At 42.1% G+C, this 16,539-nt stretch overlaps 1 protein-coding gene across 1 annotated transcript; it reads left to right on the forward strand.

The window, feature by feature from the left end:
* Window positions 1-316: 316 nt before the first annotated feature.
* On the forward strand, window positions 317-9,385 carry LOC144259191 (natural killer cells antigen CD94-like). The gene is given in 7 exon segments (XM_077807371.1): window positions 317-335; window positions 338-409; window positions 3,292-3,384; window positions 6,391-6,558; window positions 7,611-7,762; window positions 8,550-8,653; window positions 9,268-9,385. Coding segments are annotated over 7 exon segments (726 nt in total).
* The last annotated feature ends 7,154 nt before the right edge of the window (window positions 9,386-16,539 follow it).

Consider the following 16,539-nt stretch of genomic DNA (forward strand, 5'->3'; position numbering starts at 1 on the left):
GCTCAAACAGAAGATGACAAAGGTGTGTATATGTGAGGCCAAATCACCACCCACCGGGATGCGACGGAGTGGCCTAACCAGCCATAAAAGCTAGAATATGTTTCTTGTGGCCTTTGCTATGTGGGAGTTAAGTGTCCATGAGGAACACAGGAACACTTGTACTGAGCCACTGAGCAGGCTGTCCTGTTACATTGCTCCTGTTCATGCTGATGTTCTTACTGGCTCTAACAGGCCATTTCACTGCAGTACAAATCCCAGTGGTCATCTCAGTTCACTAACTCCACCTCTGGAATTTCTATCCCATAACCCACCAGAAATGAGTGAGCAGTCAGTGACCTTGTGGACCTCAGATTTCATACTCCTGCAGATCAGAAGAGAAAACGAAGACCAAAGCATGCCAGGGTCACAGGTACTGTATATTTATAATCTCCTGAATCTATGTCTAACATTATGCTTTTAGCCCTACTCAAATCTCCTTCTTGAACTTTGTCCCAGAAACCCTAACATTATATAGCAAGAATCTGTGTTAGTTTTACTGACATTTGAGAAAAAATTCTATGTTGTTAGTTTTGTGCCAGTCTGTGTGATATGAAGGTGCCCCCAGAAATGCATAGTTTTCCAGGTATGGGAAGAAGGTGGCTTTGTGCCTACAAAGCGCTGGAACGTAGCAATTTGATTATGAAGTAATAAATCCTTATGTCACAGGATGGTACTCGCCCTTTAAGAGGGAAGAGGCTAGTGCACCTGTGATTGATCAGCTGATCCCCAGGTGGGCTATCAGAGAAAGCACCTGGGTGGATTGCTCTGTGAGTACCCTGTTTGGGTTTGGAACTCAAGTTCCATCTTGAGTGCCCTGTTTGGGTTTTCCAGAACTTCCATTGCCCTGAGGCCTCACCATGGAATCTTTCTGCCAGTCGGCAAAGCTCTGGAGCCATCACTCATGAGAAAAGTCTCTTGTACCTGAGGATAACCATTGACACGGTTCCAGACTTAACTACCTAAATGATCCTCCCTCCTACTCTTCCTTGTGGGCACCTACCTGAGATTTTAGGCTTTCCAGCTGTCACATCTCGCCCTCAGACTGGGAGTTATGCTTGCAGTCCCTCTGCACCTGACTGCAATTTCCCAGCAGGTCTCATCAGGGACCAGCGCCTGTAGTTAACTCTTTCTCTAAGGGCTATAAGAGTGTATTCCAGTTACCAACCAACCTTCACAAAGCAAACTGTATTTATTCTTTGGGCAAAAGCATTAAAGAGAAAACATATTTAAAAAATAATAAACCTGAATACATGCTAAAAGCTTACCCAAGGTCACCCTGAGCTCCAACACAGGGCTCTGGTAGGTGTCAATCTTCAGACCCCCACAACTGGGTTTGCCCATTTGCTCCCAAGTTCATGTCAGCATTTAAGATCAGAAACCATACCCCAACTGGATAGTGCAACTGTTGCTTTATACTGCTCTGGCCTTTGATCTCCAGTTTCCAAAAACAGGTAAACCCCAGTCAATGGCCCACTCCTCTGGGGGTAGCTTCAAAAAGGTGTTTTTGTTGTTGTTGCATAACCAGCATTGTGGAATTTGCATGAACCCCTCCCCAAAGAATTCCCCAGGAAATCTACTTAACACTTAACACAAAAGTCCATACCTGTCTGGCACATTTCATGTAGTTAGTTGGACTCCTTATATTTGCCAGCTCTCTCATCTACAACTATAATGCTGCACAAGCTTTGCATACTATATATATGGGGCTTTGGGGAATATGATACAGAAAAAGGACGCTGAGTTCTCTTAGATGATTCAACCTGAATCTCTTGGCTTTTCTCCAGAATAGCTTCTAGATAGGCCAGAGTTCTAGTTGCTGCAAGCTAAGGCATCAGCTTACTAGTGCCCTGCAAGGTTTCTTGTAATAAGTACCTTATTTGCAAGCCTCATAAGAAACAGAAATATTTTTAAAATGGTTTATCTATAGTTTGCAGATAGCAGAAAATAATAAGAAATGAATATGCTTCCTGTTAATCCACATAATCTAACAGCTACAGCCTGCCTTGGGCCAAATCCTGATGTCCTTGCTCAATTTTTCTCAGTTCTTACTAGGCCACTACTGCAGGGAACATTTTTTTCAGGGCCAGTTTCTAATTCCTTTCCTTATGGGGAGTAATATTTTACCCCACAGCATAAGGTACAACTCAACATGAGTAAGGATCACAGAATCTTGTCCTCAGAGAAGTCAGCCCCTTTCTCTGCTCATCACTTATCTGAGAACAAGCTTCAATTAAAAATATAAAAGGTTTTCTATTTGAAATCATTCAGTGCATGGTTTATGTTCCAACCTTTGAGTTGGTTGTTAACTATTTGCAGTGGCTTCTGCTTCAAGAATTCACTGTTCATACTTCACTATTTGAGCTATGTGATTTGTCACCTAAGTCACATGGTATTGTTTCTGCTTCCTAATTGGATGACTCTGATAAAGGTAAAATTGGAAATCTGACAAAAATTTTGAACAATGTGTGTAATTAAGCAGTGGAACAGATGACAAATGAATGTGATAATTCTCCACTATTTGGAGTTTTTAAAAGAATATTGACTCTCTTTCTAAAAGATGTGACCTCGTTCAACCATAAGTTATTGGTTTTGGAAACAGGAATTACTGATGAGGTTCTATGGCCTGTGTTACATTATGCAAGAACTCAGACCCGATGCTCATAATGTTACCTTCTAGCCTTAACATCTATGAAGTTATGTTCCCACCTACTGTAATAACAATTTCATAGAGCTGTCTTTCCATCCTTACAACCTATCATAAATCAACGAGAAGGAAATGGCCTACTCTGATCTGGAGTTTCACACTCCTTCAAAGCAGAAGAGGCAGCAAAATATTATGCACTATAAGCTGCTGGCTTCTTACGTTCTTTTATCAAAGTGTTCATAGTCAAACATCCGCCTCCTGGTGTAGCCACTGTCCATGGCCTCATATTTCAGAAACAATAAAATTAGAATTTTGTCCACTGTGGCAGGAAATGGCACGTTAATGGGCCAAGGCCTGGGCAGAAATTGGGATGTGACAGCTCTGGCCTTCACCAGGAACAACTGTTTTCTCCAAGTCATCTCAATTCATGCCAGATTTATTGAGCACACATTCAATAGCTATTATTATTGGACTGGTTTAGCTCTAATGGTGAGTTCTGGCTTTGGTAGACTGGTGTGGCTGAGAGCTCTGATCTGATCCCAGAGTTTCAGGAGAGGGGCACATTCTAGCCACGGTTGCTTTCATTTTCTCTCTCTTATTTCTGTTAGAATCTCCTCCATCTTCACAGTGGCTCCTTACAGTGATCCTGGGGCACCTCTGCCTGGCTTTGGTAGTAACTGCAAGGGTTTGGGGTGCCATGGGTAAGTATTTGCCAAGAAGGCAACAAAACATGATCTGAACCTTTATAACATTTAGAAGGGCTTTGAGTGATGTGTGTAAATGTATGTGTGAGACACTGTCATAGTTTGCATTGCTTTGTAAAAAACAACTTTCATTTGGTATTCAGAGCCTGTTGCCTGCTGAGCTGTGATTCGAATTCTACCTGTAAAACATGTGAGAAGCTGAGATACCTTTAAGAGTATGTCTACACAGCATTTTGGAGCAAGCAGGAGCAAGCCTTCAAGCCAAGGTCAACAGACTCAGGCTAGCGGGGCTTCTACTAATGCTCTACAAATAGCTGTATAGACAGCACTTTGAAGTTACGTTTTGTGGTGCAGCTCCAGCTCTGAAGCCTAGGGAGAGGGGTGATACCAAGAATCCTTCTCAGTTAAGACTAAAGTTGATTTGAAACTCTGACTACAGTTTAAATATGGTTAGAAATGGCATCATGACTAGGACTGGATGAATTTTTTTTCAGTGAATATTTTATTAGCCAAAAAAAATGCATTTTTCCATGCACTGAAACTATTTGTGAATTTGGGTAGAATTCGATGAATACTTTTCGCCCAAAAATTGATTTTTTATTTAAGAAAGGGAAATGGTTTGTTTCAGTGATTTCAGAATAAAAAGCTTGAAAAATACCTCAAAACAAAACTCTAGGAAGAACTGAAAAAAAATGTATTGGAATGGAAAACAACCCTAAAAGGAAATTAAAAGACTCTCCCCTCCCTTTTTCTTGAGTTTTTTTTTCTTCATTTCATTCCATATAGATCTGAAATTAATTTTGTTTTGGGGTTTTGTTCCAGGAGAAAAACTGGAAAATATCAGTTCGGGTTCAAAATTAACCAATTTTTGTTCCAGATTTTTCATCTGCAAACCAAAAAAATAATTTTTCATTCAGCTCTAATCATGATACAGAGCATAGCTCCATATTTCTTGCTTCTGAATGGTTTTGTGATCTTTAAAGTTTGCTCAGTTTACCAGTCCAAAAGGGAATGGGGCCTGATTTTGTTCTTACTTACATCAGTGTAAATCATGAGAATGATGAGGACAGGAAGTTAAAAATATAAAGGACATTTAGACAAAAACATCTTTGGTACATATTCTGTTAATCAGATTTCAAGCCCATAGAGATTGTTTTGTAAATTGTAAAGCAGTTTTACCAATTCCTTAATTACTTTAACATCAGAATTAAACTGAAAACTCCACATTGTGTAAATCTCATAAGAACATAAGAACAGCCATACTGGGTCAGACCAAAGGTCCATTTAGCCCAGTATCCTGTCTTCCAACAGGTTTCAGAGTAGCAGCCGTGTTAGTCTGTATCCGCAAAAAGAAAAGGAGTACTTGTGGCACCTTAGAGACTAACCAATTTATTTGAGCATAAGCTTTCGTGAGCTACAGCTCACTTCATTGGATGCATTCAGTGGAAAATACAGTGGGGAGATTTATATACACAGAGAACATGAAACAATGGGTATTACCATACACACTGTAGTAAGAGTGATAAACATGGGGAAATAGTTTTACTTTGTGTAATGACCCATCCACTCCCAGGCTTTATTCAAGCCTAAGTTAATTGTATCCAGTTTGCAAATTAATTCCAATTCAGCAGTCTCTCATTGGAGTCTGTTTTTGAAGTTTTTTTGTTGAAGAATTGCCACTTTTAGGTCTGTAATCGAGTGACCAAAGAGATTGAAGCATTGAAGCTGATGTGATTAGGCCCTATGATGGTGTCCCCTGAATAGATATGTGGACACAGTTGGCAACGGGCTTTGTTGCAAGGATAGGTTCCCGGGTTAGTGGTTCTGTTGTGTGGTGTGTGGTTGCTGGTGAGTATTTGCTTCAGGTTGGGGGGCCGTCTGTAGGCAAGGACTGGCCTGTCTCCCAAGATCTGTGAGAGTGATGGGTCATCCTTCAGGAAAGGTTGTAGATGCTTGATGATGCATTTGAGAGGTTTTAGTTGGGGGCTGAAGGTGATGGCTAGTGGCATTCTGTTATTTGATTTGTTGGGCCTGTCCTGTAGTAGGAACTTCTGGGTACTCTTCTGGCTCTGTCAATCTGTTTCTTCACTTCAGCAGGTGGGTATTGTAGTTGTAAGAACGCTTGATAGAGACAACTACAATACCCACCTGCTGAAGTGAAGAAACAGATTGACAGAGCCAGAAGAGTACCTAGAATTTACCTACTACAGGACAGGCCCAACAAAGATGCAGCATTCAAGATGTGGGCATACCATGGATTTATATAGAGGCAACATGATATTTTCTGTCCTATTATCTATCCCTTTCTTAATCATTCCCAGCATTCTGTTCGCTTTTTTGACTACCACTGCACACTGAGTGGATGTTTTCAGAGAACTATCCACAATGACTCCAAGATCTCTTTCTTGAGTGGTAACAGCTATTTTTAGACCCTATCATTTTATATGTATAGTTGGGATTATTGGTCCCCCCTGTGTGCTAATCCACAGAGAATATGAATTGTTACAGCCCATGGTGACTGACATTTCTGTCTTTGCGTATGTCTATGCTATGGAGGCTGTACCAGCATAGCTATATTGCTGTAGCTATGTCAGCATCACCCCAAAGTGTAGACGTGATCTACTCTGATGGAAGGAGTTTTTCCATTGGAATAGGAACACCACCTCCCCAAATGATGGTAGCTACACAGCATTCTTTTATTTACATAGCTGTGTCTGTGCTGGGGGTTAGGTCGGCATAGCTGTGTCAGTTAGGCATGTTTTTTTCACTCTCCTAGCCAATGTAGCTATGTTGACCTATCTTTCTAGTATAGGCCAAGCATTTACCTGAAGTTATATCCACTCATGCTTTTAGCTCAGAAGGTCTCCAGTTCAGTCCCCAGTGTGTAAGCCATGATGACAACTGTCACAATTGCTGTTAGCATCCTTATAATGCAAAAGGCAAATGATTTATATAAGTGTATTTCATTTTGTTTTAACTGATTTTTTGGGATGTGGATTTAAGTTCTCCAGGCTTCCCATCAAGTGAGAAGACAGAATGAGGAACTTGTCCAGAAACAGGCTATTCTGAAAAACTTCACTCAATTGCAGGAAACTCTGAAAAACTGCATGCAGCAAAGAGACGAACTCCAAGCCAATAACACAGAACTCTCAAATGTTCTGAATAAGAAACGTATCGATCAGAGCTCACTCTTCTGTTATATCCTTTATGGTAATATTGTTGCTTAATCAGAATTCAGCTCTCCTTGTCCTCATTAACAAAAAAGGGTACTTCTGTCCCTGTGCACACAGTGTACAAGGGCCTCATCTAAGTATTAATTACATGGAAAGCCACAAACAAATCTGAGCAAAAATATGGTGTCCTTAATAGTGGACATAATCAATGATCCCTGGCTCACTAGCTTCAAAGTAGAGAAACCTGGGCAGCTCCTTCCCAGCTTACATCTCTCAATGGTACAAGGGAAAGACACTGATAAACAGAGGGATTTTGACAAATGCAACAGACAAATAGGCTGCTGCACAGAGAGATCCTCCTGCACTTCCCTCCCACAGCACCGACTCTGTGCTAGCTTGGTTATCAGGCTTTCATCCTAGTCAACATCATCATCATTGCCATCACTTTGAACACCAGGCCATGATGATGATGACTCATCTGCAGCAGAAGCAAGTTGTTCAGAAAGGCATCTCACTGTTGCTACCTCCTGCACAATTGCTTTTTGTGAGGAGGACAATGCTGTGCTAGGTGTTCCTATGAGGATTGCTCCCTCTCTCCACCAGTCCTCTCACTACCTTTCTAGTTCATTGTGATCTGAATGGAGCTGGATGGGAAATAGGTTTCCTGTCCCATGAGCACTTCTGAGAAATTCAAAATGTTCCCATTTCATGTTGGGATAAAACTGAGACCTTTCAAAGTCTGCCATGAAGAAAGAGAGAAACCACAGAGTAGCCAATAGCCTGGTGTTCAGGGGCCTCACACGAGATGATGGAAAACCAGGGTTAAGTCCCTGCTCTGCCTGAATCAGAAAAGGGCCTTAACCCAAGTATCCCGTATCCCAGGTTATTTTGGGGTCACCAACATCAGCTTCATCCTAGCTGGCAAGACAAACACTACATTCCCCGTGAGAAATATACACACTAGCGAATACATGGTGACATTCAGTATCAAACTGTGTCGCACCCATCAATTCAGAACTATAACGGGTCTATATTGCTCTCTTCTTCCAGTAGATAAATGCAGCTCTTGCCCTGAGGGCTGGATACAGCATAGAGGGAAGTGTTACCGTTTTACTAAAGAAAGGAGCTCCTGGCAGAAGAGTAAAAAATACTGCTTGTCTCATGGGTCTAGACTGCTGAGGATAGAGAACAAGGAAGAACTGGTAGGGAATTTACCCTTTGCCTTATTTTCCTATATTTTCCAAACTACACCTGCCCAATATCTATCTGGTGGGGAAGTGGGATATGGGTATAAAATGAAAAATAACACTGGCAGGGTAAATGACTTTCTAAACTGTTTGTGTTCTATTCAGAGCTGTGTCCCCAAGGGAGACTGGGCAGATTTTGGGCACCAGGGAAGGAGTGAATGCAAATTTGATCACTGACTTCAGGACTGATTAAAGAGAGTGTGATATCCTAGCCTAGGGATTAGTGCTCTGCATAGGATGAGGAAGGCACAGAGTCCTTCCCTAGGGTCTGAGTCTCCTCTCATTCCATGGTGAATCAGGACTTCCTCCACTGAAGTCAATGAAATGAAACCCATCTAAGAAAAAAATCAAGCTTTGTCTCTCTTTAACAGAGACTGGAAATGCTGTTGGGTTAGTGTCTGTACTGCTTGGGAAGAGAACTCTTCATGTCTCTCATTAGTGATACACCTGGCTGATGAGACAATTGTGTTGACTTGTTCTCCAGGGTATCATATCAGTTGTTCTCAGCCAGGAAAGTAGCTGTGATGCTTTCCATGAGGGTCAGGTACAGATTAAATTGGGTAAAAATCTCCATAAAATCTATGGTTAACTATCTTGGAGAAAATGGAGTGTGAATGGCCAATGTATGGGCATTACGACACGCTGGTCTTGACTGGGACACATCAACCTCATTCTCATCCCTGGTATCCATACACCTACCAATGGGGATTGATGTAAATGATTTAGTCTTGCTCCCAAACAGGATTTCATTAACGGACTGGCGTGTTTTCACTGGATTGGACTATTACGGAAGGGAGCTTCTACAAGCTGGATGTGGGAGGATGGCACAGCTCATCCCACTGACCTGTAAGTCTCTGGCAGATCTAGAAGTTGTTCACTTGTGTTTTACATCCTTGTGCATTTCTTACAGAATTTGCACTCTGGCATTGCTACTGAACTTGTAGAATTATTGTGTATTTTTTACAGTTACAAATTCTCACAGGAAGGAGTGGTGCTATTAAATTTTTTAAATCTAAATGAATAAACATAATAAAACAATTGAATAACATTAACAATGGTAGCTGTAACTCTGTCAGGATTACATATAAATATAGATATTCACAAATATTCTAAATGGGATATTTCAAAGCTGAAACATTGACTTAGGGTGATGCCACCATTACACTTAATGAGGAAAAGAAGAGACTACCCACCTACTCCTGAACATCAATTGCACAACAACTGCAGTAAATAGAAAACAAGAGGCCACCTCAGCTAAACTAACAATCTCACACCAAAAAAATTCCAAATCACAAAGAAATGCTTTTCATAGCTCAGCTTGCAGGACATGTTATTTTGAGAAGTGAAATTAATAGGTAAGGCAAGTTAACCCCAATATTTAGGCAGCCAAATGCAATGACACTGTTTGTGATTTTACAAAAATGGCATGGCTGAGTGTTAAATGTAGTTTTCCACCCCAGGTTCCAAGTAAAGAAGCAAAAGACTGGAGAGTCCTGTGCACTTTTGAATGCAGGAGAAGCCACCTCCTATACCTGTTCAGAACAATTTCGCTGTATTTGTGAGAAGAGAGCTGCTTAGCTGAAGCCTGCTGAACAACCCAAGAGGATCACAGCATCCATGAGACACATACCCAGGGATGTTCCAAAGACAAAGAGAAATCACAACCCCTTCAATTTGTTGTGTGACCAGTCAGACTGAGGGGTTGCAGTTTCAGGTGATAAAACACACAGCAGACTGTTAAGAAGTAGGGCAGACACCCCAAACTGGAATCTTCTCCAGCCAACCAGACCATTCCCACCATACTGAATGACTGTCATTCCCATCTGGGTTGATAAGAGTTGATTTCAGAGGCCATTAATGCAAATATTAATAAATACTTTGTAAAAATATAGTGTAGTTTGTACACTGGGTGTTTTACGGAAAAATACATTTTGCCCCAAAGAACTTACCGGTAAAATCAAACAAAATATATTAAATGAGGCTCATACAGAGACAAAAGAGGAATGGGAAAGGAAGACAAGCATTCATAATAGTGAGATTCACCATCTTGGTGCCTGGGGATTGAGCTGGGGATGTCTAGAGCTAAAAGTCTGAGTCAGAGAAATAACTCCCTAGCTGGCAGCTGTAACACACTCACATGCTCTGTGGGTGGGGCACACAGGGGTATGTGTCACTCACACTAAGCAGTGGGTTACATGCTTTCCCTGAATGGAGAAAGCTGGTTTCATGTGTCTCAGGCTCACAGCAGTTTGAATCCCAGATCAGCTTCCATTTTATAGCAACTGCAATCTTGGCTATGACCACGGATTGAACTGGAGGCCTCCAAAGCTAATATCATAGAATCATAGAATATAAGGGTTGGAAGGGACCTCAGGAGGTCATCTAGTCCAACCCCCTGCTCAAAGCAGGACCGATCCCCGACTAAATCATCCCAGCCAGGGCTTTGTCAAGCCTGACCTTAAAAACTTCTAGGGAAGGAGATTCCACCACCTCCCTAGGTAACGCATTCCAGTGTTTCACCACCCTCATAGTGAAAAAGTTTTTCCTAATATCCAACCTAAATCTCCCTCACTGCAACTTGAGACCATTACTCCTTGTTCTGTCATCTGCTACCACTGAGAACAGTCTAGAGCCATCCTCTTTGGAACCCCCTTTCAGGTAGTTGAAAGCAGCTATCAAATCCCCCCTCATTCTTCTCTTCCGTAGACTAAACATCCACAGTTCCCTCAGCCTCTCCTCATAACTCATGTGTTCCAATCCCCTAATCATTTTTGTTGCCCTCCGCTGGACTCTCCAATTTTTCCACATCCTTCTTGTAGTGTGGGGCCCAAAACTGGACACAGTACTCCAGATGAGGCCTCACCAATGTCGAATAGAGGGGAACGGCAATGGCCCTACTTATACATCCCCAAATGCCATTGGCCTTCTTGGCAACAAGGGCACACTGTTGACTCATATCCAGCTTCTCATCCACTGTAACCCCTAGGTCCTTTTCTGCAGAACTGCTGCCTAGCCATTCAGTCCCTAGTCTGTAGCGGTGCATTGGATTCTTCCGTCCTAAGTGCAAGACTCTGCACTTGTCCTTGTTGAACCTCATCAGTTTTCTTTTGGCCCAATCCTCCAATTTGTCTAGGTCCCTCTGTATCCTATCCCTACCCTCCAGCATATCTACCTCTCCTCCCAGTTTAGTGTCATCCGCAAACTTGCTGAGGGTGCAATCCACACCATCCTCCAGATCATTTATGAAGATATTGAACAAAACCGGCCTCAGGACCGACCCCTAGGGCACTCCACTTGATACTGGCTGCCAACTAGACATGGAGCCATTGATCACTACCCGTTGAGCCCGACAATCTAGCCAGCTTTCTATCCACCTTATAGTCCATTCATCCAGCCCATACTTCTTTAACTTGCTGGCAAGAATACTGTGGGAGACCTTGTCAAAAGCTTTGCTAAAGTCAAGGACCGACACGTCCACTGCTTTCCCTTCATCCACAGAGCCAGTTATCTCGTCATAGAAGGCAATTATATTAGTCAGGCATGACTTGTGGTTGGTGAATCCATGCTGACTGTTCCTGATCACTTTCCTCTCCTCTAAGTGCTTCAGAATTGATTCCTTGAGGACCTGCTCCATGATTTTTCCAGGGACTGAGGTGAGGCTGACTGGCCTGTAGTTTCCCGGATCCTCCTTCTTCCCTTTTTTCAAGATGGGCACTACATTAGCCTTTTTCCAGTCATCTGGGACCTCCCCCGATCGCCATGAGTTTTCAAAGATAATGGCCAATGGCAACACATCCGGCCCCATGGACTTGTGCTCATCCAGCTTTTCTAAATAGTCCTGAACCATGAGTCTCTACAGCTTGAGATAAACAAATGAAGTGCTTTAATTTGGCACTGTCACCCTGCCTGGAGTGGCTCAGGACCATGAGTGTCAACCTCAGGGCAGATTGTGAAGAAGCAGGGCAGAGACTGCAAACTGGCTGTGTGTTCTATTATTAGATTTCACAAACCCAGTAACAAGTGTGAACTCCTAAAGCACTATAACAGCCTTACTGTGGAGTCACAGACAATCCCCTTGGGCATGCCAGTCTATCTTGCCAGCCTGGCAACTGGACTATGTGATAATTGGTTACTTTATCAAAACCACAGCAATATTCAGCAAAAAGAATAGGCTACTCCCAGTACCAAAGGACCAATCACATACCCCAGGTCAGTTTGTACCTGAGATCTCACACCAAAGACAACGCTTGTAGCCAATCCTATAGTCAACTAACTAAGGATTTATTATCTAAGAAAATAAATTGGTGTTTGCAAGGTTAAAGCAGGCAGACTTAAATACACAAATTAGTTACAGTCTATGATTTCAAAAGGTGACAGAGTTGTAGTAATCTGTCAGCTCTGAATGTCTTTTAGACCAAACACAAGTTGACCCTGGGTAGCTCTGCTTCTGTTCCATAGCTACAACCCTGTGAGAATCCAATTAACAAAAGATGAAAAATTTTCTTCTCAGCTATTTTTATTTCCTTCTTCCAGAATTCAGTGAGCTTTGTATGAGGGCTTTTGGAGGCTTTGTGCTGAGTGTTGGGAAAACAGAGCTGTCCCTCCTCCCCTACTGTTTGCGCACTTTATGGATGCTCGTTTAGAGTCCCAGGCTAAATGTGTCTGAAGCTATTCTCGGGAACGTTCACAGTCTCCGTCAACAACCTATTTGTTCAGAATTTTTTAACAAGAATTGAAATGACAATAAGAGATGAAGGGCTGGATTCCTAGCTGGTGTAACTTGATATAGAGCCACTGAAGTCAACGAAACTTCACCAAATCATACCAGCTGAAGACCTTTCCCAAGTTGGTCTCAGTTGCACAGAGCCAGGTTAGCCCCTGCTAGCCCCAGATCAGGGAGAATAAGGCTTAGAGCTGGTATTTAGTGAAAGTGCCTGGACTTGTTTTGTAGAAGCTGTGGTTTAATGTTTGTAATATTTAAATGATCCCAGCAAAGTGCTGAATTTCCCTTGTTGAGGTGGGCATCTGCATCTGTGAGAAGCTGAGCTGCTGTTGTGGTTTCACAGGAGCAATTTCTCTGCTTGGCAGGTTAAAGAACTTAATACATTGATTACCTTCTTGTTGCAATTATTAATAATATTTGAAATTAATATGGGAGACTACCAGACACTAAATTCATCTTAAATTCCTATATTAAGCCTAAAGGCCAAATATTATTGCATACAATTGTTCTAAACATGTCTAACAGCCTAAAAATAAGTCATCACTGCACCCAATACAGTATCAAAGCATTCATAAACATCTGATCAGTATTCTTACAACTAGGCCAGACCTAAGGAACTCAGTGTCATCCTGGTGTGATTCAGCATGCTCAGGTTTGGTCTGACAAGGTACCATCAGATTCATGGCTCTCTTTATATCCTTCAGCTAACTTGCTACCCTTAACAGAAACCCTGTCTGAAGCAGTTTATTCTGACTACTTTCCTTCCACCAATGTCCTCCTTTCCTCTCTCCTCCCCCCTTCCTTGCTTACCAGTGGAACCTTGGGAAGGTTTGTGTGATGCTCTTTACCTCGGGGGAACACCCTACACCCCCATGTTCATCTTTATAAAATGATTGTGTGGTATCCAATGCAAAGTTTGTCATGTTTGGTGTCTTTGGAAGGCTCATGATGTTGTTATAGTAATTGTTACAGTAATGTTATAGTAATGTTATAGGTTGTAATTTCATATATATAGTTATGAGGCTGAAAATGTACCCTCGTGGCTTAAAATAAGTCCAGGCAAAAACTCTCCAAGAGCAGAGAGGCAGTTCACACCCCATCAGGACAAACCCAGCCCAGCCTCACAGGAACAAAAGACACTGGCCTAGCCAGCAACAAAAGAATCTGTTAGACTTTCGAGGGAGTCACCCCCATTCCTTTGGTCAGTTTGGAACTGCAATGAGGTAATGCTCACCCGACTTTGAAGGGGGGGAGGCAAAGCCAAGAGGGAAGAAAGGACATAGAATCATACAATATCAGGGTTGGAAGGGACCTCAGGAGGTCATCTAGTCCAACCCCCTGCTCAAAGCAGGACCAATCCCCAATTTTTGCCCCAGATCCCTAAATGGCCCCCTCAAGGATTGAACTCACAACCCTGGGTTTAGCAGGCCAATGCTCAAACCACTGAGCTATCCCAACATGATAAAAGGGAGAGATGTTTGCCGTGCTCTCTCTCTCTCTCTCTTCTCTAGCTACACCTACAGACACCACAACAAGTGACTGAAACGCTGATCAGAGGGGAGAGCCAGGCTGAAAAGCAACCAGCCAGCCTGTAGTGAGAAGCATCTAAGTTTGTAAGGGCACTGAAAGTGTTAAGATCAGCTTAGAATGCATTTTGCTTTTATTTCATTTGACCAAATCAGACTTGCTATGTTTTGACTTATAATCACTTAAAACCTATCTTTATAGTTAATAAATCTGTTTGTTTATTCTACCTGAAGCAGTGTGTTTGGTTTGAAGTGTATCAGATACTCCCTTTGGGTGAACAAGCCTGTACATATAAATTTCTTTGTTAAATTGACGAACTCATATAAGCTTGCGGGCATAACTGGACACTGCAAGGCGGAGGTTCCCAGGGTCATGTCTGGGACCGGAGATATTGGATTTTCATTTGGTTGCACAATTACATGCCAGAGGCTGTGCGTGAACATCCCAGTAGTGGGGGTTCTCACAGCAGAGCAGGGTAAGGCTGGCTCCCAGTCAAGGATTGGATTGATCTAGAGGATCACCCATCCAGATAACATCAGAGGGGAACGTCACACTTTGCTCTTGTTTCTTTTAAGACAGTTTTTTTTTCTTACTACAGCCCTTTATTTTATTAGTTATTTTTTAAACCATACATTCTTTCCACACTACAATCTGGTCTTAACTTTATTTTCACAGCCCTCTTTTATTCGCTGCTTAGGGCCTTTTCCCTACTAGCCACAAACTGTAAAGCAAATACATTAATTTCTTAACCAAATGTAAGCTAACTTTAATTCTTTTAATTTCATAACTATCTTTACGCTTGTGAATACTTACAATCCAGCTTACTGAAGACCTAGTGACTTAATGGCAAATCCTCCTATTGAAGAAAACTCTGCACATCAATTCATTTGGCATTAATTCAATATCAGTTACTATTAAACATTTCCTTGTTTAATGACATTTGAAAAGCCTGAAGTTCCTGGAAAATGCAGGACTTAGCATCAGTTTCTGAAACACTTGTGAAGTGTTTGGGGTATTTTCCTTTCCATTCAACAGCTAAAAGTGAAACAGTGACATCAAGAGACTTGAAAAAGATGTATATTTTAGCAGTAAGGAATAAATCAAAAAGTTCCTCCACTATGGGGACTTCTTCATTTTGAGGAAGGGCAGATCATTTGTTGGAAAATCCTGGATCCTGTCACTCACAATTATAATGGGCCTAATTCCATCCCACTTTTGTTAGATAGCACCTCACTCCATGACTTGCTTCAATTCAACCCATGGGACAATCTGCAGAGTAAGAGACTACTCATTGATTATGAAGGTGGCAGACTCAGACCTGTAGTGCTTTGTATCATACAGGTGTACTACAAACAATGAGCCAATTCTCTAACAGGAGAAATCCAGGAGAGCTGATTTCTCAGCCTCTCTGAATCAGGCCACTTCTTTAGATGCCTTGCTGTGGCTAAGCATGTTTGCAACTTTTGGACTTAGACTCTGCACAAACCAGAAATGATTAGGGAAATACCTTACGAAAGTGCCCCTTACATACCTGTATGTGGACCTAGACCTGGGCTCCAGGTACAGAAGGGCAGTCAGGTACTGAATTAAGCAAAAGTCTTATTTTGGGGAATGCTTTGTTGCAGTTCAGGGAAACTGCATTTGTATCCCCCTTCCCTAGTCCAGCAACCAACTCTATGGTTTCCAGCCATCTAGCTATTGCCTTCTTTGGGTGGAGACCCACTTCTCTTTCTCAATCCTGATGGGGATATTTCCAGGCCAAACAGTTCCCTGCTCCACAGTGTTATTCCCAGTCTTCCTAAACACACAAAAGAACATTAGAACATAAGAATGGCCATACTAGGTTCAGACCAAAGGTCCATCCACCCCAGTATCCTGTCTACCAACAGTGGCCAATGCTAGGTATCCCAGAGGGAGTGAACCTAACAGGTAATGATCAAGTGATCTCTCTCCTGCCATCCATCTCCACCCTCTGACAAACAGAGGTAGGGACACCATTCCTTACCCATCCTGGATAATATCTATTAATGGACTTAACCTCCATGAATTTATCCACTTCTCTTTTAAACCCTGTTATAGTCCTAGCCTTCACAACCTCCTCAGGCAAGGAGTTCCACAGGTTGACTGTGCACTGTGTGAAGAAGAACTTCCTTTTATTTGTTTTAAACCTGCTGCCCATTAATTTCATTTGGTGGCCCCTAGTTCTTATATTATGGGAACAAGTAAATAACTATTCCTTATTCATGTTCTCCACACCATTCATGATTTTATATACCTCTATCATATCCCCCCTTAGTCTCCTCTTTTCCAAGCTGAAAAGTCCTAGCCTCTTTAATCTCTCCTCATATGGGACCCATTCCAAACCCCTCATCATTTTAGTTGCCCTTCTCTGAACCTTTTCTAATGCCAGTATATCTTTTTTGAGATGAGGAGACCACATCTGTATGCAGTATTCAAGATGTGGGCGTACCATGGATTTATA

The sequence above is a fragment of the Eretmochelys imbricata genome, chromosome 1, assembly GCF_965152235.1.
Source record: "Eretmochelys imbricata isolate rEreImb1 chromosome 1, rEreImb1.hap1, whole genome shotgun sequence".
NCBI classification, from domain to species: Eukaryota; Metazoa; Chordata; order Testudines; family Cheloniidae; genus Eretmochelys; species Eretmochelys imbricata.